Source organism: Erpetoichthys calabaricus, chromosome 1, assembly GCF_900747795.2.
Source record: "Erpetoichthys calabaricus chromosome 1, fErpCal1.3, whole genome shotgun sequence".
NCBI lineage: Eukaryota > Metazoa > Chordata > Cladistia > Polypteriformes > Polypteridae > Erpetoichthys > Erpetoichthys calabaricus.
In genome coordinates, this window is record NC_041394.2 from 20,677,463 (window position 1) to 20,705,347 (window position 27,885).

General features: G+C 37.5%; 1 protein-coding gene across 3 annotated transcripts in view; it reads left to right on the top strand.

The window, feature by feature from the left end:
* The window catches only part of sipa1l3 (signal-induced proliferation-associated 1 like 3), a 292,225-nt gene that overhangs the window by 204,241 nt on the left and 60,099 nt on the right, over positions 1-27,885 (top strand). For all 3 annotated transcript variants that reach the window (XM_051933960.1, XM_051933955.1, XM_028796163.2), the window contains exons 10-11: positions 2,899-3,173; positions 20,754-20,990. In XM_051933960.1, the coding sequence (XP_051789920.1) occupies positions 2,899-3,173; positions 20,754-20,990 (512 nt within the window). The remainder of the gene's footprint in view (positions 1-2,898; positions 3,174-20,753; positions 20,991-27,885) is intronic.

The following is a 27,885-nucleotide window of genomic DNA, read 5'->3' on the forward strand; positions in this document are numbered from 1 at the left end:
ATTCTCAACATCTCTTGCATCTTGTTCCATGGTCAGGAAAAATGTATAGGTTTAAGTCTTTAGATGCCTTACTGTAGTCAAAGTGCTCAAAAGTTACAGAAAAGGTCTAGAAATGCTAACTTTAAACAAACAAAAAATAACATACAAGAGGATATCCAAATTCATATCGGAACAGTTGATGTACCCTATTAACTACACTGACCCTAATCCCGCCCGCCAGAAGGGCTCTTCTACAGAGGTAACTTATAAATTGCCACACAGAGTGAGTGTGATTAACCAAACGCATGCCCAATGGCTTTTCTTATGTGGAATTTTCACATTCTTCTCCCCTGGTGTAGCCCCCAGTTCACATGTTTCTCTTGTCTTTTGGTTGACATGAATGCTGTGAATCTTTGTAGCCATCAATAAATTTGAACAGTGAGATCAGAGCCATTGACCTTTTTCTATGTTAGAAGGAGGATAATGAAATAATGCAAACGTTTAGCTTTGTTGTGTTTTTCTCTCTAAACATTGCAAGTAATTTTGAAGGGTAAGTAATTTCATCTCAGCATCCCAAAAAATCTTGGATGTAGGTTATCCTGTACTGGAATCTTCTTTTTATCTGACCTTCTGACAGTAAGGTGTAATATTAACCTTTGAAAGTAGATGTTTTATCATTCGTTGATTGAGAAAATACCATTGAAGTATTCATAAGGAAAACACTCTTAAGACACTTTCACAACCATTTAGGAAACAATTGTTATAGCAAATTATAGATTGACATGTGATGACCATGCTGAAGTACCTTATTTAACTTACGAGTCTCTAAAAAGTTGCTTTATTGGGTTTTAATATGTTGTATTAGGTTATGGTTAAAAGTGTGAAGTTGAATAATGACTGCTTTCAAGACTACTGTTTTTCTGGTTTGATCTTACAACCAAGTTTATTTTTCCATAGCATTCTTTATAACCGCTAACTGATTCAACAGTATGGGTTGAGGTTCCTGAAAATGATAAATCTGAGTGGGTAATTAGCGACTTTACGATGCACATACTTTTGTGTCCTTTTCCCAAAACCTGATTTCTTAAGCAGCCAGTTTATGAGCATGCATAAAGTACTACTTTGTTAAATTCGCCCCTAAAATCATCAACAAAAAAGCATTACGTGCCTTTTGAAAAAGTCAATTGGCAATGCTTTCATTATAAGTGGATGCTATAATCCTCCTGTAGACTGGGAAGAAAAAGTTGTGAAATGTAATATGAAGTAACCATAACATCATAATTTAATATAATACAAGGATGTGTATAAATAAGCACCAAATTGAATATGTATTACACACCTGAAAGAAAGAGACAATATATGTGAAAACATCATCGCATTAATGCAATATTATTTGAAAACGAACAGCGTCAGATCGGGTGTGGATTTATGTTGGCGTAATAGGAACCACAGCATAGAGAGAAGCGTGTACATTGTAACAGGTACACACATTCTAAATGTAGGAAAGACTATCCTTGCGTGTGTGTGAACAGTTAACATTTGAATCTAATTATTGCATATAGCGCTGAACTTACTGCTCTGTACTATTCTATCCTCTGCATGTCCTGGAGTACAAAAGAAACTGCATACAGCAATATGTGGGGAGTAGCAAGATCGGGAAAAAAAAACACGCAGTCACTGATTACAAACCGTAAGATGGTATGCGAATGAATATGAATAATGTTGCATCTGTGCCACAAAGTTTTCCGAAATGTACTATACAGGTCATAAAATGAATAATTCCAAATATCATATATACCTACGTCTGTGTTTTTTTTGTTTTTTTGACATCATACACCATAAGGTGCACACAAATTCAGCATGAGCAGGAACACTCAATAAAACTGAATAAAAAAAAAATCAAGTGACGGTGAGATACGAAGAAGGCAGATTCGCCAGCGTTTGTGTGTCAGCTTTTATATCCTCCAGATGAGAGAATGTCCAGTTCCATTGTCTCAAAACACCACTCACATCTCCAGTTGTTCCGTTTCAAACCTGGGGGGGGGGGGGGGATTGGGGGGGGGGGGAATAGAGGCATTAGTATGTATCTTAATCGTGATTTAGAGAGAATAAAAGTAAAAAAAAAGGTAACTTTTACAAGTCCTATAAATGCACACCGTGTGTTACAGACGCAAACCAAATGTATGTGTGTACTGTATAATATTAACAAAAGGAGCAGCTCACTATTGAAAACGGCAAATATAGGAGTTAGTGGGGATCGAACCGGGGACTCTTGATTACAAGTCAACAAATCTTACCACTACGCCACGGAAGGTGTTGTATCATCCTTGAACTTTTTGTGAAAGTGTTTACTTGATCTTTGGACTTCAGGCTTCATACATTATATAGTTTATGCCTACATTTTGTCATTTACTACTAAAATATGAAAAACGTTTCTGTTTTAAAAATGTGTTTACACAGATTACTGTAGAAACGGAACACACATGAAATGCGTGTGTTCCAAATAGCGATCTATTATTTCCACTCTAAAACTCCAGCACTTCTCCCAGATAATCAAACAAGGCATGAGCTGGGAAAACTTAGTGAATGTTCTGCGGCGGTGGGGGATGGAATAGTCAGCTGGCTGCTGCTCGTGTTAATCAGCACATTTAGAAGACAAAGGAGAGGTGAGAACGGTTTTAAGGTGGGCTGGATCTACGAATTTTTTTCATAGACTCTGGTAATTCTAGTGTTAAATTAACAATCAAAATTATGGTGAAGTTTACAATCATTCTTATCATTATGATGCTTTCAGGAAATGTACCCCAGATTGTCAAGATATAGTACACTGTTCATTTATTTCTGTAATTTGCAAACAAAAAATATACTCATGAATATGCAACCTGTCACTAGCTGAAAAAATGTCTTGGTTACTTCTAGGTTATGACCAAGGGATGTGAAACAGTCGACATGACACTGCGCCGTAATGGCCTGGGACAGCTGGGATTCCATGTTAAGTTTGATGGCACAGTCGCTGAAGTTGAGGAGTATGGCTTTGCCTGGCAAGCAGGGTTGCGACAGGGCAGTCGACTAGTGGAGATTTGCAAAGTGGCTGTAGTGACCCTGTCTCATGAGCAAATGATTGACCTTCTAAGGACTTCTGTAACTGTCAAGGTTGTCATTATTCCACCTTACGATGATGGAGTTCCCCGCAGGTATGTATGCATACTTTGATATTTACTGTATAAATATATGCTACTATAGCTTTCGTTTCTTATTCTAAGATTATTTTTTTAATTTGTGCTGCTCTATTTATTTGCTATTTTTGTACCGTCTTTAAAATGCAACTCCTCCAAGACATCTGAAATAAACTCGGCCAGCCATAGTGAGACTGATAACTGCATTAGAAGCTGCCAGAAATCAAGCTCACGAAACAATTAATACATTGGCAGAGCAAGCAACACAGAAAGACAGTGACACTTGCTTTCACACATTCTGCCTACAATCACTGCAAGTTTTCTAAGGGGGTCCAGCAGCAGGCAGATCCAAGCATCTAAAAGTGAGTGAGGTTTTGAGGAAATTGAGATTGCCTCTGTGCAATCTGAATGCCTGGGGTTTATTAGACAAAATCTTCTAAGACAAGGCCCATATGCTTTTGAGATCAGCTACGAGAAATCTTACAGTTCTCATAAACCGTTTTTTCAACATAATATAAAATTGTAACATGAGCACAGAGCAGAAAACTTTTGAGACAAGACGGATTAAAGCTTCGCGTCCATTGTTGTTTTCCTTATACTATAATATTGCTTTTCCAAAATGTTATAGATGTTTTTTTGTTAATTCATTTATAAATTCACAATTTTGTTGCAATGTTTAGACATTTTAGACTTGCATTAACATACATAGTAGCATTAAGTATACGTCTAATGTTTATTATATAAAAATGATAGTAATGGCAATTTTAGTCGTTTCAGTAAATACCATTTGCATTAAAGACACATGGAAAAATATTTACTGTTTTTGGTAGAATTAGACAAAATAATGTTAACTTCCTAAGAATCAGCAAAGAAAATACCAGCATGTGACCTGTACCATTACTATAGTACTGTCTTGGGCACTTTAGATAGTTCACAAAAATATATTTTAGATTATTATTACTGTTATAAATTATGTGGCTGTTGCCTTTATTCAAGGTGACTTACAAATGATTATGTTTCTTTTGTTTTTTCAACTGGAGCACAGGCTGGTGAAGTCACTTGCTCTTAGCCACACAGTGTGAGTAGCAGGATCTGAACCTACAGCCTCAGGGTTTAAAGTTCAAAGCCTTAACCACTACTCCACAATGTATTCTGGATTAGTGTGTTAATCAAAAAAGAGGATATTTTAGAGTGTCAAACATTCCATTTACAAAACATTAAGCAATACAATGCAATTGTTGAATGTCTTTAAAGAAAGAAACTAACATACTGTAGTAACAGAGCACTTTTTGTAGGCATACAGCCTAGTGCTTGATTAAACAAATCCAACAAATGTGCTAATGATCAATGACATCATGTGTCATTTGAATGAAAGTGGTGAACTGAAGCAGAAATATCTGTATAGAGGGAATAAAAATGGGCAAGAGACAACCAGACTAAAATAGTAAGGTTACAGTAAAATTGGCAAAAGTGTGCATAGCGACAAGGCACAAGATTTTCATCATGCATGATCAATGTCTCTTCCAAGCAGAAATTTCAAAACAGACAGGTGCTTACAGCTGTGCAGCCTAAGCTTCTCTGCAGAAACAAAAACACATGGGCAAGCCTGAGAGCAGAAAATGCAGCTGTAAACCATGGAATCTGAGCAAGAAAGATTTCTAAGACTGCTCGGAACTGGCAGAAACCTTGGTATACCCACCCATAGAACGGAAAAGTCTTATCAGAAGGGGTTTTCGTGGGTGAGCTACAACACAGGGACTCAGGTGCATAAAAATGGCAGCAGGTGCCTTGGACTGTGGAGTCAAAATTTGAATTTTTTGACTCTACAAGTAAGTCCTCTGTTGGAGGCTTAGAGTATGGTAAATAGACAGAGAGTGAAGAATGGTGGAGAATTGCTGTAGATTAAGTGCTGCAATTTCATAAATAAAGTAATTGTTTTGATCAAAATTTAATGTCTCCTCACTACTGAGAAGTATAGGCATATTTGTATCCTTCATGGAGACGTCTCATTGGTCCCAGCTTTATTCTGCATCATGACAGTGACCACAGACACAGGGCCAAAATCATTAAAAGAACAATAGGAAATCCTACAGTAGATTGTATGACTATCCCAGAGCCTTGATCTCCATATCATTCAGCCAGTCTGATCAGACAACCAATCAGGCAAGGACCTTCAGAACTACACAGCAGTAGAGCTGAGACGAGGCAAAGGGTGGCCTCAACAAATACTGAGTTTTTTTTCCTGTTTACTGCACTTTCCAGGAAGTGTACTGATTAATGAAAACTATTTCTGACATTTTTGAATGCATTCCCTCCTTAGGTCTTAGACTTGCTTAGTACTATATGTATTCCCAGTTTTTAATATGAAGACTGCTAAAATACTTGAAATCTTTAAAGTGGGTTGAGCCTAGTCAAGGTTTTTCCTATTCAATATTATCAGGCTGATGCATTTTCATCTATAGGGATATGATTTTAAAATGAACTTTGGTCAAACCAATGAGAATAATAAGTTGCAATATATAGTCACTGACCACTTTATTAGGTTCACCTTGCTAGTACCTGTGTATGGAGTTGGTACTTCCTTTGGCCTTCAGAACTGCTGTTATACTTCTTGGCTTAGATTCAGCAAGGTGCTGGAAACATTCCTGAGGGATTTTGGTCCATATTGACATGATAGCATCACACAGTTGCTTGAGATTTGTCGGCTTCACATACATGATGTGAATCTCCCTACTACATCCCAAAGATGCTCTATTGGATTGAGATCTGGTGAGTGTGCAGACCATTTGAATACAGTAAACACATTGCAATGCTCAAGAAACCAGTTTGAGATGATCTGGGCTTTGTGACATGGTGTGTTATCCTGCTGAAAGTAGCCTTCAGAAGATGTGTACAGTGCAGTTATAAAGGGATGGACATGGTCAGCAACAAATCTTAAGTAGGCTGTGGCACTTAAATGATACTCAGTTGGTACGAAGGGACCAAAAGTGTTCCAAGAAAATTTCCCCTGCACCATAGATATAAGGCAGGATGGATTCACGATTTAATGTTGTTGATGCCACATTCTGACCCTACCATCCAAATGTTGCAGCAGAAATCGAGACTCATCAGACCAGGCAATGTTTTTCCAATCTTCTGTTATCCAGTTTTTGTGAGCTCATGCGAATTGCAACCTCAGCTGCCTGTTTTTAGCTGACAGGAGTAGCACTCAGTGTGGTCTTCTGCTGCTGTAGCCCATCTGCTTCAAGGTTCAATGTGTTGTACATTCAGTGATGCTCTTCTGCATACCTCGGATAACGAGTGGTTATTTGAGTTGCTGTGGCCATTCTATCAGCTCGAACCAGTCTGGCCATTCTCCTCTGACCTCTGGCATCAATGCAGCATTTTCACCAAGAAACTGCCTCTCACTGGATATTTTCCATTTTTTGGACCGTTCTCTGTAAACCCTCGTGATGGTTGTGCATTAAAATCCCAGTAGATCAGCAGTTTTTTAAATACTCAGACCAGCCCATCTGCCGCCAACAACCACGTTCAGAGTCACCTAAATCACCTTTCTTCCCCATTCTGATGCTTGGTTTGAACTTCAGCAGGTTATCTTGACAATGTCTACATGCCTAAATGCATTGAGTTGCTGCCATGTGATTGGCTGATTAGATATTCGAGTTAACAAGCAGTTGAACAGGTGTAACTAATAAAGTGGCTGGTGAGTGTATTGCAAACTTGAATCACAATACAGTACTGTACTTATTGTATTGCAAAACATTAAGAAGTAATCTTAAGTAATATTGAATTGTGCCCCCTGCATCTTAATAATGTTCTATCATCATGTCATCAGCAGTTCGCTATCAGTGTCAAAAGGGAATTGAAAGGGGTGAAGTCAATCAATATAATGATCAAGTTAATTATGAAAAGAGGCTCTCATGGATGGCATATGTAAGAAGTTGTTGACACTGCATGTGTGTTCCATTGGTCCTCAAATAAAAGGGAATGGAAAGTGTAGGCAGAGCTCAAGCGTGAGGAGTATTAGCGTAAATTAAATTGTGAAGTGCTCTAAGGAAATGAGAAGATATATCAGTGTTTCTCAATCTGGAGAATGTGTAAATGTTTCAGTTGGATGAAATGTAAAGATTGGTGTAGGATGGAGTTGGCTTTGTTTCAGGGATTGATTGCAGGTGTGTTTATCAGGGATCTTATTATTTTGTATTGGGGAGGGGAGGTGAACTTGGCATGTTCATGGGCCAGTGTGTTAGTACACTGCTCAATGAGTCTATATTTTAGTATAAACATTGCTTTGCTGTGCCTAACAGTGTCTTGTCATATTATGAACTGTCTGAGTCATTTTTTCATGAGTGAAAGGTGATCATGGCCTTATTAGTGTTTAGGAGTGTCAGATTCATCAACATGAACCATGAAAAGCATGTGTGAGAATTTACTGGTGGTGTTTGGGTTTACAGCGTGAAAGAAATTACAGCAAAGCTGTGTATTACAAGACCATCACCCATAGCGGTATTCAGTAATCTTATCTTTAAAAAAAAAATGTCTGCCAACTAGTGTTGATTGGCAAAATCTGCCAAAGCATTTCTTGCAGTGAATTAGCTGTGTTTGCCTGTGACCTTGTTCGCTGAATATTTTCCTGGAAATTCTGCATGTAATTGGCTTACACAAAATGTTTTTTTCCATGATGCATTTCATGGCTAGCATAACATCACAAAACTGTAGCAACCATGCACAGTACATTCACACATGCTTACTTTAACACCATTGCTGATGTGGATGTCGCTGAGTTGCAAGCACATGAGGAAAAACAAATGCTGTTTCAGTTACTGAGATGAAACCAGCAACAAAAGACAACCCTCCTGTCCACAAAAGAGCTTGGCAGTGCTGCACAATAACCAAACCCCCCATTGAGGTGCACGTTAGCATGAGCAGTCTGATTGGCCTGCAGTTATCTTGTCCCGTATGCAAAAGGGTTTGATGCACTATATGTTGCAATTAGTGATGAGCAAACGCTGTGGTGTTCTCTTTGCATTTGTAGAAATCACCCCTGAGTGTTCACCAATATTGGCGAACTGCGCAAAATGCATTGAAGTCAATGGGGATAGACTAACTGAACTAGATTTGACTGGATTATAAAGGCGCAATCATCTTTAAAGTGTCCCTTATGGCTAGGGAAATGTCTGCCGACTATACTGAACCGATTATTTTTGCCAAAAAGGCAAACTGTCCAAACTGTCTGTGTAGATGCTTTGCACTTTTTCTACTAACAAAAAGTTAAAAACGTAAATAGTAATAAATATTTTGTTATTATTATTATTTCACAGAGTCTTTGTTTGGGGGAGGGGGGTCAGGTTCTCTCAAGGTTTGTTTTCATTCTCTGCTTGGCTAATTACGCATGCATAGGGCAAGTGCCTCCTTCTTTTATACTGACGTGGAACTCGAAGATCAACCTGCACATTTGGTGACAAGCAGAGGTAACTCGATATTTATGCTACATATGTTTCATAATAATAAAATTTGAGAACATGCATTATTTACTTATCTGTTAAGATCCTTAAATTGAGTTCACCTGCTATACACATTAAGTGCCTTTATGGCTTTACATTTTAGAGCATTTGTTTTTATGGAACATGTAAAAAAACTGGTATGAATACTGATGCTATAGTAGTTCACCAGCTGCCTTAGCACCTTTGGTTTCCATGAAATCTGCATGTTCTGTTTATATCTGCATCAGTTTTCTCTGCTAACCCCAAGCTTCTCCCAGTGTTCAAATCTGTAGTGTGTCTGCCAGTAGACTAACGATACTAACTGTGAGCGCGACTGTGTGCTGTTTATAGTGCCAACCATTGTGCAACTATGCCTCTGTGAGACCAAAGAAGAAAGAACATAGTGAGAAATGTGCAAGCTTCATAACCGGTCTGTAATGCAAGTGATTAGCATTATATACCCAGGGGCGGTCCCATTTAGCTTCTAGGGATTTCACATTAATTTCACAAAGCTTTAACGGGGACACTTGGGGGGGGGGGGGGGGGGGTATTTCTCATAAACCAGCCAAATTATCAGTAAATAATATAACAAAAAAGAGCGAACACGAATGCAGCAAATTCATTGTGAATAATGCTTTAGCTAAATTCTCTAATCAACATTGGGTATGATACATTACCATACATTACCATCATTAAAATTATATGTAATTTGTACCACAGTAGCCTTTCTGTTGGTTCTTACCATATAAGATAGTCATCTTTGACCATTTGCATAACATGAATCTTGGCCGCCCAGCACCTCATCAGTGGTTCTTGGACCATGGTCAGTACCATAGCTGACCATGACCACCCCACAAATCTTGATGTTTTGGAAATGGTCTGAATCTGCTGTCAGGCCATAACAATTTGGTCCTTCTTAAATTGTTTACACTGGTTCATATCAACACATCGACTACAAGAGACTGAGTGACTGTCAGCTTACCTTCTCTTGTATGCACCATTGTTATGAGATAGTCGGTATCATTCGCTGCGTATGGGAGTTCTCAGAATGTTTTGGCTCATCAGTGTATATGTTGCACGCTAAGTATCTTTCTTTCTTTCTTTCTTTCTTTCTTTCTTTCTTTCTTTCTTTCTTTCTTTCTTTCTTTCTTTCTTTCTTTCTCTCCAGTCAACTATTTTGAGAAGTGCAGTCATTTATGAATTTTATTATGCTCTGTACAGGACAATAGATTTGATTTGACAAAAGATGTTTAAGCCTTTGCTTGAAGAAAATGCATATTAATTGATGACTGAAGTGTGATGACTTTGAATCATTAATCTCGATGTAAAACAAGAGTGTTAAATTTAGAAATTTGAAATGAGCCAGAGGAGGAGCTTACCATCTGTGCTCTCACACTTAACTGGTTTTGGAATGATTAAGACATTTTGTGCTGAGGAGTAGGAAGCTTCAGGTAATTAGAAACTTATCCTTTTAAAAGGTAAAAATTAAAACAAAAAAAATAAAAAGTAAAAAAAAAAAAAAAAAAAAAAAAAAAAAAAAAAAAAAAGGGTGTTCTTCGGTTAAAGCTGAAGCAGCCTTAATATTTAAAATTCATGTTCTCCTCTCCTATCTTAAGTTCTGGATAATCGTGGTTCTTTGTAAAGGCTGCATAATATTTGTTTATTTTTGCCTTATTTAACCACTAAATTACACCTTTGGCTTGAAAGCTAGCAGAAAGTAACATGTCACAACAATTTCAAGGCGTGGGCTTCTAGGGTAAGTAGCACCATTTCCATTTTGGGTAGATTTCATTGCAGAATGCAGGAGTTGCAGGTTCCATTAATCTGAAAGGTACAGTACATAGAAATCATGTCAATGGGCTGGGCAGCTGGTGGTGGAAGAATGCAGAATGCTGGCTATGCTTTGCTTTTGAGGCAGGATTTTCTTTTTACAAGATGTTGTATATCTGTGACTATAGATTTCGAACATGGTTGTCTTTTCTTATTTACTGTTACAGCTCAGAAGGATAGCCTGCAGATTATTAAAGGCATACAATTGTATTTTTTTTTTTTTTTTTTTACATCTCATCTGATTTGATAGGCAATGTAAAAGGAAAGAAGGTTTGATAACCTTTCTTTCTTGCATTATTGTAAGCTGAAGAAATCTTTCTTTTCATTTGAAATGTGCCGGCATGATTTAGCTGCTTCTCACCTTCTGTAGCACTAGCTACATTTATGTCACTCTGCAAATAGAGAAGTAGGCCACTGTTGCTGTGTGGGCGAAGGGAAAGCAAGCAGCTTGGAATATTTCAGCAGGCCAGCATGCTGGTTTTCTGTGGGCTTTTTTTTTATTTCTTTTTTTTTTTATTCCTTTTTTTCCTGTTGGAAAGGGCTGGTAGAGGCTGCGAAGATCAGTTCTTGTCAGAGTTCTTCATATCCACAGGGCGTATCTTTACATGTGAAGACTATAATTTATATTTCTTAATAGCAAGGAAGTGACATGGCCACAGGATGCAAATCCACATGGAATGCTGACTGTTTTAATTTTGTACTCTTTAAATTGACATTGTCATACATCTTTTTTCTGGATCTGCATCGTATGAGGAATTATTGAAACACTAAATTCTGAAAGCTTTGGAAGTTTTAGTGACACTACTATTTAGGGTGAGAATACACAAGTCACTTTGATAGAAATTTTGTTTGCTGGCAACAGGAGAGCAAAGACAAATGCATCGTTACGTTTACGGGTCCCAGGGCCAGCGGAGTGCTCCCTTTACGGGCCCTCATTTAGCTTTTGTTCCAGTATTTCAACCTGCAGTCAACGTAATAAACCTGTAAGTGACACTGTTTATTGTAATTCTTTGTCTGGTTTTTAATGTCATTCTGCATGCATTATGTATGTTTTTTTGCATTCAAGATTCAGTTTACTTTAATTATGCTTATGAGCAAACTTTCCTTTTAATCGCATTTTAGCAGTTTAGTACACTATATGAAGATAATGCTGTGTTAGGCAAAAATGTAAAGGACTCCAGCTATAGAATTGTTGTCTGCTCCATATTTGCTTTACACAACAGCATTCATCCAGCAGTGTAGAAACAAAGCTACAAGGAAGATACACTGTTGTGTATGTATGGATTACTTATAGCCTGTTTTCTGGCCAAAATGAACTTCCCTTTCCTCTTGTCTTGGGATAATGCTTAAAAAAATATAAACGTCTTTTTTTTATTTTTAATCTTTTAAATTGTAAGATGCCTGCAGAAGATGCTTTGTTTTATCTCAAGATGTAGATGAGTGTTTATATTCATTGTAAAGGTTTTTCCCTGTATTTATTTCACAGTTAAAGTTAAATGATCATGTATAGTTTTGTATTATATTGCTGCATTAAAATTTCTAAACATTTTCTAAACCTTTTAAATGTAATATATTCTTGTCAAAATGTGATGTGCTCCCTCTTTCAGTTCTGTGGTTTAACACATCAGAACATAATTAACAATCATCTTGTCCTCATGGAACAGAGTCCTAAAATTAGACAAAATGGAAGCTCAGGTGATAAATAGCACACAACACATTTTACTTTGTTGTTATTTAATCGCCTAAAAAAACAAACATTCAAAATTTGTATATGTATAACTAACAGTCATCCTGAAACAAGTCTTAAAATTAAAAAAAAAAAAAAAAAAAAAAGACCTCAGGTGCCAAATAATACACAACAAATTTTACAGACTAATAGACTGAATAACAGTTTCTACCCTTTTCCTATTAGGGCACTGAATGCCACCTAATCACCTCCAATGCAGCAGTGCAATAGATGACATCTTGTGCAATAGTCTTCTTGTACAATTAAGGTCTTATGTTGAATGTTTGTGTTCTACCTTATTTCTTCTTATCCTTTTGTAATTATATTTATTTATATTTTGACACTGCAGGGACTGTACCTAATTTCGTTGTATTTGTTACAATGACAATAAAGATATTCTGATTCTGATTTACTCATCTAAAATAAGATAATGTGTAGAAGCAAGACATTTGTGAAAATATAAGTACACCCCATGTTTTAGTAGCTTGTACAACCAACCTTAGAGTAAGTAACTTGAAATAATTGATTTTTGAAAGGGTTTGTCAGTCTAATATATCTTTTAAGTGCTTTTTCACATGATTCTATATAAATCATATCAAGTAGGGTGTCTCTGTTTTACCACAGCTAAAATGGAGGTTATTTTCTACTGTGCTGCTTGAAGGATTCACAAAATTGTCTTATGATACATTTATACTGAAGGAAATGCCTGAATCGCTAGAAACAGCATTGGTTTTTTTTTTTCGCTTTTCTAATGATAATACATTTTATTTATAGCTCAAAATGCTTGAATCAAACTCTTTATACAATTGTTTACTTGTACCTGAATGTGACCTACGTCTGATCCCTTTGTTTCAGGCAGCGTTCTGACCAGCATCCGTAAATAAACAAGACCCTTGATGTGTGACATATGTTTACACTGGTAGTACAATGGAAAGATCTACAGTATGTAAACAAAGCTGATAATTTCTCCTCATAAAAGTACATTTTTGTCCTATTTAATTTTAGAGTGGCACTGCAGAGATGCTTGATATTAAACATGCCAGATTGTAAGACCCAGGGCTATGCACCTACCCAGTGTTCATATTATGTATAGTGTCCCTGTGCCAACATGTCTGTTGTAGCTAGATCAGGAAAATGGTCACAATGGCAGAAGGGATGTCCAGTGGTTGTGGGTAAGAAATAGCCCCAGTACCTCCTCTTACCATATTGTGGTGGGATCAGCTGGTGACTTTAAGGTCCTCCACGATTGTGCATCCTGTAGAGACTAAGAAGCATTGGTCATGATGACTTCTTTTTTTGTCATCATCTTCTCTCAATGTCTGAAGTTAGTGCAGGGTCAGTCCTGTAATGTGACCAGCTGGCCAAATTAGTTTATTAATGTGTTTAGAATCCACTGACAAGTTTTTACTCAATGAGTAGACCGTAACATTTAACATTATAGTAGCTGCAGTGGACAGTGATTTAATATGCTATAATCAATTGCTAATGCAATATGCTGTGTGAGGGATGGCCTGCCAAATATTCTGGTCCAGACCTCCAAGCCGCTAGATGGAGCTCACCCAACATGGAAGTGCCCCAAATTCCAGCAGGGCCATATGGACATTGTAGTTTTTATAAACAGCCTTGCTGGATACCATGGGGACCACCAGGAGCTGCTGTAGGAAGACTTACAGAATGCTACGTGCCCTATAACCCGGAAGTGCGTCATGATCACATGACCGGAAGGAACAACGTGCTTCCAGGTTGAAGAAAAGGACTTTTAATCTGACCCGGGTGTGATGAGGACTTATGGATTGTTGTGATGGAACCACTTCCGGGTCAGGGACTATAAAGGACTCTGGGAAACCCCAGACGAGTGAGCTGAGCTGGGTGGAAGGGTGGCAACGCAACTGGGAGTGAGGAGGATTGTATTGATTGTTTATTTGATTATTGATTTATTGTGTTTATTTGAAGATTGTGGAGAAGAGGGTGCTTTGTGCACGTTTTGTCTAAATAAATATAATATTTGGACTTTTACCTGGTGTCTGACGTGTGGTCTGAGGGTTCAAGGGATCACAGGGACCCTTAATCTGTCACAGCTGTAATAAAATGCTGCTGTTTAATGCATCCAGTAGAAGGAACTATGTAGTAATATACTGTGCCCTACTTAATGCTTCGGACAAAGACACATTTTTCCTTGATTCACCCTTCGGCTTCACAGTTTAAAATTACAAATCAAACAATTCAGATATTTCTCTTCAGAATATGGAAGGTCTACTCAACTGGATTTAAATCGGATGACTGGCTTGGCCAAATTTTCAGTTGTTTTGCCTTTGTAATATGTTTGGATCATCATCTTGTTGTAAGATGAAGCACCTTCCAATGAGTTTGGAGGCATTTACTGGAACTTGTACAGATTATATGTTTCAGTCCACCATAGAATTCATTGTGCCACTGCTGTCAGCAGTTCCATCAACAATGGAGAAGTGTGGCACTACCTATGGCACAGATTAACAGATGACTTGGTATGCTTTGGATCTTGGGCAGTTCCTTTTCTGCAAGCTCTTTTAAGTTCTTTTTCCCCAAACTGTACTCTGGCCATCCTATTTTTTTGGCTAGTGGTTTGCATCTTGCAGTGTGGCCTCTGTGTTTCTGTTTATGAAGACTTCTACAGATAATCATCTATGACACATCCACAACTGCCTCCTGAAGACTGTGTCTGATCTGTCAGACAGGCGTTTGAGGATTTTTCTTGACCATTGTGAGGATTCTTCTGTCATTAGCAGTGGAGGTCTCCTTTGGCCTACCAGCCCCTTTGTGATTCCTGAGTCCACTAGAGTGTTGATTTAGGTCATCCTAAGGTTTTACCGAAGTCTCGGATGGTTTTAATCTTGGTTTTTAGCCTCATAATGGCTTCTTTGACTTTCATTGGCACAGCTTTTGTCGTCATGTTGAACAATGGCAACTACAGACTCCAAAAAGGTAGAAGCAAGCCAAAGTATCTTATGAAGCAATGAAACCCACCTGAGGAATCACAAATACCTGTGACACCAATTGTCCCAAACATTATGGTGGCCTGATATGGGGGACCATGAAGAAAAAGTAATTTCTACATGGTGTAGCCACAATTAATATGTAAACCACCTTAAATCAAAGTCTGCAGTGTGCATTTTAATCACGATCTCTGAATTGTTTCATTTATAATTTTAAACTGGAACAGAGGGGTAAATCAAGGAATATTTGTCTTTGCCCCAAACATTATGGAGTGCACTGTAAATGAACTAATGTTAAGTAGGAATGTTACCTGGGAAAGTCTTTGTGACTTACTCATTTACCCATTACTGGGCAACTTGTCAATTTCCTGGAAGAGTTATGAAGGTTCCTATGGTGTAGCAACGCTTTTGAACCCAGGGATGGAAACAAGTGATAAAACTTGTTAGTGGGCCCCCTTAATTCTACCCTTATGCATGCCCGGCTCAAAATGCAGACAATTCTAAGGGTTTAGCATATAATCATATGATACTACACTCCTGACATGTACTTACCCATTTTCTTGCAGGATGGCATTTTTGATTAACCTTGTGTTGTTGTGCTTAATGCAGTCAGTTGGTGGCTTTTTAAAACCTTAAAACTGCATTCTGTAATACACATACACACACATATACATATGAGAGGCTTTCAACCGTTTTTCTTGGCATACCAACCCCTGGAATTTAAATACTTTGAAGTACCACTGTTTTTTTAGTCTTAAATTGCTAAGTACTGTACTCTTTTGTGTAAAACTAAATTTTATATTTTTTTTATCCATAAAAAGTATTGTATTTGGGGTATTATATTACAGATATTAATGGATAGATTATGTGCATGTGTTTCTTTCAATTTTTTTAAGGGCACCTTATTTTTTTTTGTATGTATTTTTTTAATGTAAGAAACAGTAGTGTGATTTGTTATGGAATATAAATTAGAAAGCATGAACTTTTCATACTTACCAAAAAATTAATAGTTTGGAACTTGAATTTCCTGCGTGGTAGAGAGATGGATATCCCAATAGGATAACAACAAAGCTATTGGCTTGGGAGCATTTCGGCATGGGGTTTATATATATATATATATATATATATATATCCTTGCTTTGGTTCCAAAAATCCAAGAACAAATAAAACTTATTGTTTGTTGATTCCTTTTTAAGCATTAAGTATGTTGTTTCAGTATCCTTGCTAATTGCATATCTCTGAGATTATGTGCTTCTTTCCATGACACATTGTATGTCCTATGACTGGAGACATTTGCTTTGTATCTCAAAAGATTATTGAACTTTGAAAAATACTTATTAAATGTTTTATTTTGTAATGATGTATGGTCAGATGTCTGTGAGGTTGGTGCCTCTGCTGAAGTTGCAGTGCATCCGGGATAGCCCTCCACTCCCTGCAATACTGAACTGGATATGCCTGTCAGAAAATGGATTAGTGAATGGACAATTGTAGCCATGTTCATAACAGTCCAAGGGTAAATGTGAAGCTTCCATTCCGTTATTGAGGCTGTGTAGTGTGCTTCCTGGGGTGTAACTGAATGAAAGTGTTGCTCTCATTCTCTTGTGCAGTGGGTTCTGATTCCCTCTTTGCCTTTGTTCTCATCTGAAGTTCATGACTTTTTCTTTTTTTTGTGTTCCCTTGTGTTTCACTTAGTAATTCATCTTGTACTAACGGTTGAGAACCACTGACAGACAGTGGGGCTTGAATTGTATGTTCCCCACCCTACTGCTAGTTCCACCACTGAAAAGTACTCAAAGAGCCCACAGCCACCAACTGCACAGTTTTATTGTTTATTTCTATGGTTATTTATGTGATGTAAACAATACCATAGTTAGGACATTGAGAGCAGAAGAGTCAGATATACATGAACAAGGACTCAAAGCTGCTGTGTTTTACTGTTTGGAAAGCTTCAGAGACATTTGTTTTCACTAGATGCATACCCACTTTCACTTTGCCCCTGTGCGTTTTCGTTTCAAACAGGCAGTAAAGCGAGACACTTTTAGCCACACCTGGACCTGACAGTTTGCTTCTTGGACTAAACTGAGAGTAGCACATTTATTTTATTATCTCTCCTTCTTTTTATTTCAGAATAACTTAAGTTAGAAAGTAACTAAACTTTTGCAAACTATCAAAGTAGTCCTTTGAGTCCCCTGTGGTTGATTCACTTAGATAAGTAGCACATTACATTCATGCATGTACAGTGATAGTTTGTTTCCTTTACCTGGCATTGGGAACTACAGCCCTGTTGTCTACTGCTTTTTACTTACTTTCAACTGTGATTACTGCAAAGCCATTGGACATTTAAGAAACTCAAGAAATGTTTTTTTAATTTCTATTGCTAAATTTACTCAAAAATTCTCTGCCTACAGAATGACACACATTAAGGCATCCTTTAATCTAGTAGTTGAAGATAATATGCTGATTTATAAACAAGAAAATCCAAATACTGTTGTGAGACTTGAAAATAAATGTTGATGACATAATCTGCACACAGGTTGCAATGGTAGTATTTTTTTTTTTTACCAGTGCAGTGGTCGGGGTCAATAATCGTATGTTTTGTGATTGTCAGAAGTGAATACTGTATTTTATTTAACTATTAGGATGATACTTGTAATTGGTATCAGTCTACAAAAACTCTACATCAGTGCTCCTGGTTCTAATTATAACACACTGCAACATAAAAATATTGACTTTGGTCTTTAATAATTATGATTTTGCAAAGTAAATTAAAATTCTTATCTATTAAGGAAAGGCCCTTTTTTATGCCAGCTTGAGACAGCATAATACGAAATTTATTGTTTAAATGAAAAATTATACTTACCATTTCTTTTGTAAGTCACTTTCAGTCAGTGTTAATTTTGTTGATAAAAACTAAGATCTTCAACAGCATTTTTTCTCAGACGAAAATGGAACAAAAACTAAATAAAAATGTGCCATTAATTTAGAAAATTAAGTTGAATGCTTTTAAAATCATTAACGAAAACTACACAAAATGAAAATGTTACAAACCGCAACTAAACAATGATCTATGTGAAGCTCTTTACACATCTCTTTTACTTTTGACGTGGTCCGCCAACAAATAACTAGCTTGAATGCAGTGGTTCAATTTTAATAAATTGTATGCACGCTTGTAATTGGCTAACACTAGTTTGGGCGCCATCAGGAAATCATCATGTCAGCCAGAATCCCTGCTCCACTACATTGGCCAAAATGATTCTTGGGCTAAAAAAAGCGGTCAGAAATCTGGACCAACCTTAATTACAATGCTGACAAAAATAAAGCCCAGTGTAAGCTATGTAGAAAGGAGCTCACAGGAAAAAAAAAACACAAATGCCAATACTCTTACCTCAGGCTTTCATTCACCCTCCAACACTAACGCATCAAGTGTGTTGGTTTATTTTAGGTGTACTGCTAATTGGGATGTCACATCGATAGTGAGGTTGATACTTCACACTTGCATGACCGCAAATATACAAATAACTTCGGGTGGCACAATAATATGTGAGAAAAATGTGAGTAAAAACTACATATGAAAAGTGGTGGTGATGATACAGCATCGCATCAACATGTTGAAAAGAAAAACAGCAGAAGTCATGTCTGGCAATGCTGTGTGTTTGAGAATTTCAGCATTCGATTGGGGAAAACTTGCTTATAAATAAAAACACAAGACACACAGGATTTTGTTGTTGCCAGTTTTATCCCTTTATGAGTTACTTAAGAAACTGTGCCAAACCTCAGTATTGAGTTTGTAAGTGTTTTAGCTTGTAGCACATTTCTTACAACAGATTAAATGGCATTTTTGGTGTAGTTAATCACTTTTAATACAGTGCCCTGCACAGTCCCGATAAGGAACGGAAGCTTCACATTCTTTCCTTGATTGTAATGAGCATATCTAGACGTTTATCCACACATCCATCCATTTTGTAACTGGTGCATATAATTGACAAATTTACTTTTACTTTTAGTTGACTAAAACCAATTTACTTTTTCTCGACCAATATTAATTTACTTTTTCTCGACTAAAACTTAACATAAAAAAAATATACATAACATAAAAAATAACAATATGCAAGTGACTAAAATGTGATTAAACTAAGACTAAAACTAAATCAAAATGTATTGTCAAAATTGACACTGTTTTCAATAAAGATGTATGCTAAATAATTATAATAATTACCTTGAAGAAACCAGATTGTCTTTTTTAGTATGCAACCCAATCTGTACAGACTTCTCAATAAGTTCTCTTGTGTGTAATGGACAATATTGTCACTAGTCCGTTTATGATGTACACCAGTCAAGGATTTTAAACTGCCTTCTTTATATTTAAAACTTTTTTTTTTTTTGGATTAAAGGAATACAGTACTTCACCCAAAATGACATTTTTTCTGTGTTGCTTACCAAATTTAGTTTGTAGTGATGGCTGAGAAAAACTTTTTATCTCATGTTTTCATGCGTAACGAAAATAATACAAGCCAGTGGGGACCATGGTTGTATAATGGCAAATGATGTGGAAAATGTCCATGGTGGGAGGGGTTCCCTTTGCTCATGTCACATAATCCACATGTCAGTTATACAATTGTAATCTCATAACATACAAAAACGTTTGCCAATTTTGCTAAAATGGGGACAAAGAAAGATCTTTTTCTATTTATTGTTCAATCATTAAACAAATACCTCCAGATAAAACAAAGGCAAATCATAAGTAGGAAACACAAGTCACATGGGACTGAGTTTTTGATGACTCATAACCAGTGAATGGAGGAGTGATAGGTCTTCAATTTAGAAACTCAGTCCCATGTGACTTTAGCTTCCTCTTTATGAAATGCACTGATCTTTCCAAAAGTATTTATTTAACAACATTTTAGCAAAAAATGCATATATTTAAGTGTACAACTGAATTACTGGCATGTAGATTATGCAACATGAGTAAGTTTAAATTTTATTTTTATTTTTTCCTTGGACATTTTTCACATTGATTGCCTTTGTATAGCATTGGTCATGTATGGCTTGTACTATATCCAAACTCTTTTACCTTTGTTCTGCATAAAAACATGAGATTACCTGCAAATCACTCAAAACTATGTGGAGCAAGCTACATAAATTAAAAAAACAACATTGAAGTTTTCTGTTCCTTTTAACATGAAACATTGGCATTGTAAGTATTATTTTAATATGTTTGATATAGCCAGAATGTTATGTGCGTGATAACTAATACCTTTTTGTCAACAATACCTAGCAAAACCATAGAAGTGACTCTGTATTTGAATCTCCATTCACCACCTCTCTTCTGCATTTTAAAGCTAATTCTGCGTGTAAGTAGAAGCACTGAGCAATTGCAGCTTTGTGATAGACAACAAATCAACTATAATGAGTCACAAGAACCTTATTACAATTTACAGTTTTAGACTGATATGCATAATCAGTTTTTATTTTGTATTTTGAACTTGAATATACTGCAAATTACATTATGGAATATGGAATTGGAGCTCAAAAAGTGTATGCTACTGCTTAAAAGAAATAACAGAAGCAAATCATTGTTTGTTTGTAGAGGCTGCACAGAAGAGTATGAGATGAGGACAGTTGACCAGAAGCCAGAGTCTGATACCCTTCCTGCTGCATACAGAGCACCTTATCGGAGTAACTCAGCCTGGCAATGGTCTTCACAAAATGCATCTCAACCCCAGAGGTGGATGACGCCAGGCATGATCCAACAACCTGTTGCTTGGCCACAGAAACCTGTAGTGGCAGTACCGTATAGAGAACCTCAGCCTCTACAGAACAAAAGGTAAGGAGGTTATGTTATCATTCTTCTTCCATCGTGCAAAGTTGCTTTTTATTATGACCAAATAACTCAATTTTTGTCTCATCAGTCCAAAGCACTTTGTTCCAAAATGAATCTGGCTTGTCTAAATGAGCATTTGCATACAATAAGTGACTGTTTGTGGCATGAGTGTAGACAGGGGTTCTTTCTCATTGCTCTGCCATACAGATGTTCTTTGTGCAAATTGCGCTGAATTGTAGAACGATCTACAGATACACCACCTGCAACAAGATGTTCTTGCAGGTCTTTGGAGGTGATCTGTGGGTTTTCTGTAACCATTCTCACAATCCTGCTCATATGCCGCTCCTATATTTTTCTTGGCCTGCCAGACCTGCTGGGTTTAACAGCCACTGTGCCTATGGCCTTCCATTTCCTGATTCCATTCCTTACAGTTGAAACTGACAGTTTAAACCTCTCAGATAGCTTTTTGTAGCCTTCCCCTAAACCAGGAGACTGAACAGTCTTTGTTTTCAGATCTTTTGAGAGTTACTTTGAGGATCCCATGCTGTCACTCTTCAGAGGAGAGTCAAAGGGAAGCACAACTTGCAATTGACCACCTTAAATATCTTTTCTCATGATTGGACACACCTACCTATGAAGTTCAAGGCTTAATGAGCTAATCCAACCAATTTGGTGTTGCAAGTAATCAGCATTGAGCAGTTACATGCATTCAAATCAGCAAAATTACAAGGGGACCCAAATATTTGCACAGCCAGTGTTTCACATTTGATTTAATTTCATACAACTAAATTCTGCTTCACTAAAAATCTTTGTTTGGAAAACACCCCAGTACTCAGATGTTCCTAGGAAATGAAAGACATACCACTGTTATCTTTTTTGTTGAAAGTAGAGTAAATTATTATGCAGGCTGAGAGGTGTTCCCTTTTTTCATATGACTGTACCTGTCCTGCATTACATGTAAAACATTTTTAAACCTTATTCCACTGCTCCTCAACTGTCTCCACTATTAAAAGCTTATCACAGTCTATCCTCCTTAGACTTTGATGCATCTGCTCAAAATTTACCCTACCAAAGTTAAACTTAACAATTTTAGCCTTTGCATCCACACTCTTATAAAACACTGAGAACTGGTATTATATTATGGTCTCTTGACCCCAGTGGTTCAATTGCCTCTGCACCTTCAATTCTGTCTTGATTATTACAAACTACTAAATCCAAACAAGCTTCACCCAATGTTGGTGCTTTAACATACTGTGTTAAAAAACAGTCACTGATTACTACTAAAAACTCCTGCTCTTATGCTCCTCCATATCCCAGTTGATATTTGGATATTTAAAGTCCCCCATGACTATAATATCCCCCTGTAAATCTGCCTTTTTTATATTACTAAAAAGCTGTGTGTTAAAATTACTGTCTGCATTGGGTGGTCTATAACACACTCCTAAGATAAGGCCTCTTTCCCTAATGCCTTCCAGGCGAAACCACATGTCCACACTAAGATGGGGCTCATCATACAACTGAAGGGGACTTGCATTTAAATTGTATTTGACATAAACAGCAACTCCACCTACTTTTCTATTCTGTCAATCCTTAGTAAAAAAATGTGTATCCCTCTATCTTATAGTCGTCCCCATCTTTGTTATTTAGCCAGGTTTTCGTTATTGCTATAATATCATAATTATGCTCTGCTATATACAGCTTCAGCTCATTTTCCTTATTTTCGATACTTATAGCATTAAGGCAAGGTATTTTTAATGTGTTACTCCTTCTATATTTAAATGTTGGGTTAGAATTTAAATTACTACACATTTTTAATTCTACACCGTTGTTTGTTCCTCCATGTACAGTTCTAAACCTGGACTGTCCTAAACTCCCTGCCCCCCATTCCCTAGTTTAAACAATCCTCAACTAGCCTACACATATGCCTCCTCAATACATTGGTGCCCCTCCAGTTCAGATGTAACCCGTCGTGGCAGAAAAGGTCCCATCTGTTCCAAAAGGAGTACCTATGTCCCATAAACCTATACCATTCTACCCTGCACCAAGATTTGAGCCAACCATTAAGCCTTCCAATCTCTTCAGTCTTACTTGGACTGGCGAGTAGCACTGACAGAACTTCAGAGAAGTCTACCTTGTCAGTTCTGCTCCTCAGACTGGCACCTAATTCTTTGAATTTGGATTGCAGAACTGACAGACTACCCTTATGTATGTCATTTGTTCCAACATTTAAATGACAACTGGATCCATCCACGTTCTGGCCAAGAGCTTATATACCCTTCCATGGAGGTCCCCCACGTGTGCATCCGGAAGACATCACACTGTATGAGACTCTCTGTCTCTGGAGCAAACCTGTGCTTCGATCAACCTAATGATGAGTTACAGGCAATCTAACATGGTAGAAATATGCGCAATGCACAAATGAACCATGCATGAGACACTAGTCCAGTACAGTTCATGCCTCCTAATAGGGCCATACAGTCACAGAAGAAATACACAAACTTCATTTAAACAAGTCAGGGATTGAAGGCTCAGACCTCTGAAGTTTCAAGGCAGGAGTGCTCACCACTGTTCCACTGTAAATTCCATTATTGTGATGTAAAGAACACAGTCAACCAAACAGGACATACCTTGAGTTTAATAGTTCTATCATGGAAACCCATATATAATGATCATATATTAAGCATACTCCACAGGCTAGTTTTACATTTGTATAGTACTATGTAATACATTGATCTGTCAGTGAATGTTTAAGATGTTATTTCTGTCAATTTTTACAATGAAGAAATATTTATTTAGAAAAGTTTCATTTCAAAGGTATCTACATTACCACCATTGATAGTATAATTACAGCTCACTATAGTTGGGCTTTTATTTGTGGGTGATGAAGACTTAAATGTTACATGAAGAAGTTCATCTAACAGTTAGAAAATGCCAAGTAAGACTGAGGAGAGTGAGGAAGCACACAATATGATGAGTGTTACTGTGTAGTTTAAAGAATGAGTAACATAATTTTCAGTGCTATGAATTTTTATTGGCGGCACGGTGGCGCAGTGATTCGCTTCCCAGGTCCGCCCTGCGTGGAGTTTGCATGATCTCCCCGTGTCTGTGTGTGTTTCCTCCGGGTACTCCGGTTTTCTCCCACAAGTCCAAAGACATGCAAGTTAGGTGCATTGGCGATTCTAAATTGTCCCTAGTGTGTGCTTGGTGTGTGTGCCCTGCGGTGGGCTGGCGCCCTGCCCGGGGTTTGTTTCCTGCCTTGCGCCATGTGTTGGCTGGGATTGGCTCCAGCAGACCCCCATGACCCTGTGGTTAGGATATTAGACCACTCTTGTGACCTAGGCAGCTTACAAGTCACAAGTGCCCTTGAATCTGTAGTGAACTGGAGACCAACAATGATTTTCAAAGTGGTACACACCTCTCCTTCTAGTTGTTTCCTGTCTTCGGGTGGTTTGGGGAAAATAGAGGTTCAGTTTTGGGGATATGTAAATTACCATACCAATCCATTAGAGAGAAATGTAAAGGACTTGTTATGACCCATTTTTCTGGTGGTTTGTCACACTCAACTTGCCCTGCAACCAGACACTGTAAGACATTCTCTATCCTCATTTGGTGATCCCAACACTGTCTCTATTTCATGACACTAACTTCTCTTGCATTGCCACTAAAATAAAATTAAGTTTAGTTGTAACATTGTAAATATTAATTTAAAAAAGATGATTTTGTTTGCAACCTATATCCTCTTTAATAAAATCCCTGTGTGCTTCCAGGTGTCCGTGTGTGTGTGTGTCTTCTGGTGAAGTGCGCATGCGCGAGGCATGATGCGATGCGCTATATTACTGTCAGAGAAAGTTACAGGCGTTTTACGTAAATACATACCAGTATTACTGCGAGAGGAAATTAAAGGTACACAACACAGTGATGCATATTACAGCCACATACAAGCCAGTATTATTGTCAGAGGAGATTAAAGGCATATTACCGACGCGCACGCCTGTATTACCGCCAGAGAAAATTAAAGGTATATTACGGACGTACAAGACAGTATTACTGTCACAGAAAATTAAAGACACACAATACACGGTGGCAGCCCACGAAGAACAGTCAGCTTAGCAAGTAAACATCAACAAAAGAAAAGCTGAAAGAAAAAAAAAATATGACCAACAAAAAGAATGAGGTCAAAGTCCCTTGCCATTTAATATAGACTGTTCCTACTAATTTTTATGCACTACTGTTCTAGCGCCCGTTATTGTAACAGGCTAAATGACAAGTAGTATAATTAATCTTCTGTGAACATCTAAGTTTATAACAATAAGAAGAAAAAATAGATTTATGATATAGCATTATAAATCATAACAAACACTTTCAAATGTAGATGTGTGTTAGAGGTGTGCACAGAGACTGTAATCCCATGTAACTCATCCTAACAATGATGGGCTTTCACACTCAAGCTGTGTAATTGACAGTCAGCGCTGATTAAAGCGGGAAAGCAAAAGAGGGGGAAGTTTGACATTTGGAGCTGGCTTTCACGGACTTGAGAATTCAAAAAGAAAGGAGACAAAGCATCTGAACTGTCTTTAATGCTTCCTGGCTCAACCAGATTGTGCTTTATACAGAAGCAAAATGTGCATGCAGCTAGCATCAAACATATTAGATGTCTACACATGAGTAATGATTCTAAATGTAATGCACACCAAAGTATAACCCAGGTGTGTTTTGTTTTTTTTCTCATATAATCTAACAACCTGAAATTTCTTGTGGTAACTTAAAACAAGAGTTGTTATTTGTGTCAGCTAGGTCAGATACCTTGTCCATGTAATGCAGATACCTAAATGGTTTTTCTGATTGTCCAACATTATACTGTATGAACACATGTGGATCATGCTTAACTTCTTCAGTATATTTGAACTCATCTTGTGTTGTTTTTGCTCAGTATTCCTTTCTACACAGTTACATAACATGTTTAAAAGGTATAATTGTCAATGTCTGGTAATTCCAAATGTCTTATCTATTCATCAGATACTGTTTAATTCACTATTATTTTTTATTATCTTAGAGTGCTGTGACCTTTACTGTTAGGGATTGACAAGTAACTTTAGAATTTCTCACTGCCTAATGAGATTTCAGATCAGAGAACTTTTGGAAAATGCAATCCCTTATTCTATTTTAATGTAACTTGTATAATGTTAAATGTTATACATTTTTAAAATCTGTTTAGTAGTCAATGTGCTCCCTGCTAGCATCAAGCAAATTGTGAATTGTATTGAACTTGCACTCGTCCGTATGATTTTGCAGATGGTAAAGGGTTTGTGGACTTGTTCAGTATGTCATTTTTGTGTTAACCACTAAAAACTGACAAGGTGTTTGTATATGTAATATAAGTATATGTGTATACAAGGGGGGCAAGCCCCCCGGTGCCTTCAGTGCCCAACCCCCAGTTGCTGCCAGTCTGCCGCTCATGTTGTGAAGTGGGGGGCTGAATACACCCCAAGGAGATGTGGTTGCTCCCCCGAAACCCTCTCTTAAATGGTACTGCGATGGAAACAAATAGTTTTTTTTTAACCTCCTCTTTGCTCGATCAGCTGCTGGCTTGCTGCTGCTGCTGTGCTGTGTGATCTGCATCTCGCACTGTGCTTTGAACATTTAAAACCCTGTACATACAGCAGCTGTCCTACTGCTTGTGTTTTATTTCTGGCCCCCAGCGTGGTTAAATCTCTTCGCACTCTTGGTTAAGTCTCGTCTTGTGGGATGTGAGTTCTTGATATTTTGTAGTTTATAATTTAAAAACGGAATAAGAATCTGAAAATCTAACACATTAAAGTTCAATATATTCTGAAAAGAATAATACCAAACATATATAAGTAGGTTTTAAAATAAGCCCGATTTAAAGCGTGACAAAAAAGTGACATAAAAACGTCACATAAAATCTTTGCTCAAAATCATTGCACTTTTAAGCTTAGGATTTTATATACTGTATATAGAGTAGATGTAATGAAGAAATTATTCATGTGGAGGGTACAGTAATCCCTCCTCTATCACGGGGGTTGCGTTCCAGACCCCCCCGCGAAAGGTGAAAATCTGTGAAGTAGAAACCATATGTTTATATGGTTATTTTTATATTGTCATGCTTGGGTCACAGATTTGCACAGAAACACAGGAGGTTGTAGAGAGACAGGAACTTTATTCAAACACTGCAAACAAACATTTGTCTCTTTGTCAAAAGTTTAAACTGTGCTCCATGACAAGACAGAGATGACAGTTCCGTCTCACAATTAAAAGAATGCAAACATATCTTCCTCTTCAAAGGAGTGCGCGTCAGGAGCAGAGAGTGTCAGAGAGAGAGAGAAAAAAAAGCAAACAAAAATCAATAGGGCTGTTTGGCTTTTAAGTATGCAAAGCACCGCCAAACAAAGCAGCTGCAAGGATGTACAATGTAAAGGTAGTCTTTCAGCATTTTTTAGAGGAGCGTTCGTATCCTCTAGGCCAGTGTGCGAACAGCCCCTCTGCTCACACCCCCTCCGTCAGGAGCAGAGAATGTCAGAGAGAGTGAGAGAGACAGAGAAAAACAAACAATCAAAAATCAATACGTGCCCTTCGAGCTTTTAAGTATGCGAAGCACCGTGCGGGAAGCATGTTGCTTGACAAAGCAGCTGCACAGAAGGGAGCAACGTGAAGGTAATCTTTCAGCATTTTTAGACGAGCGTCTGTATCGTCTAGGGGTGCGAACAGCCCCCCTGCTCACACCCCCCTCCGTCAGGAGCAGAGAATGTCAGAGCAAGAGAGAGAGAGAAAAGCAAACAATCAAAAATCAATACGTGCTGTTTGATCTTTTAAGTATGCGAAGCACAGTGTGGGAAGCATATCGCTTGACAAAGCAGCCATATGTAAGCCCAGCAAGGAA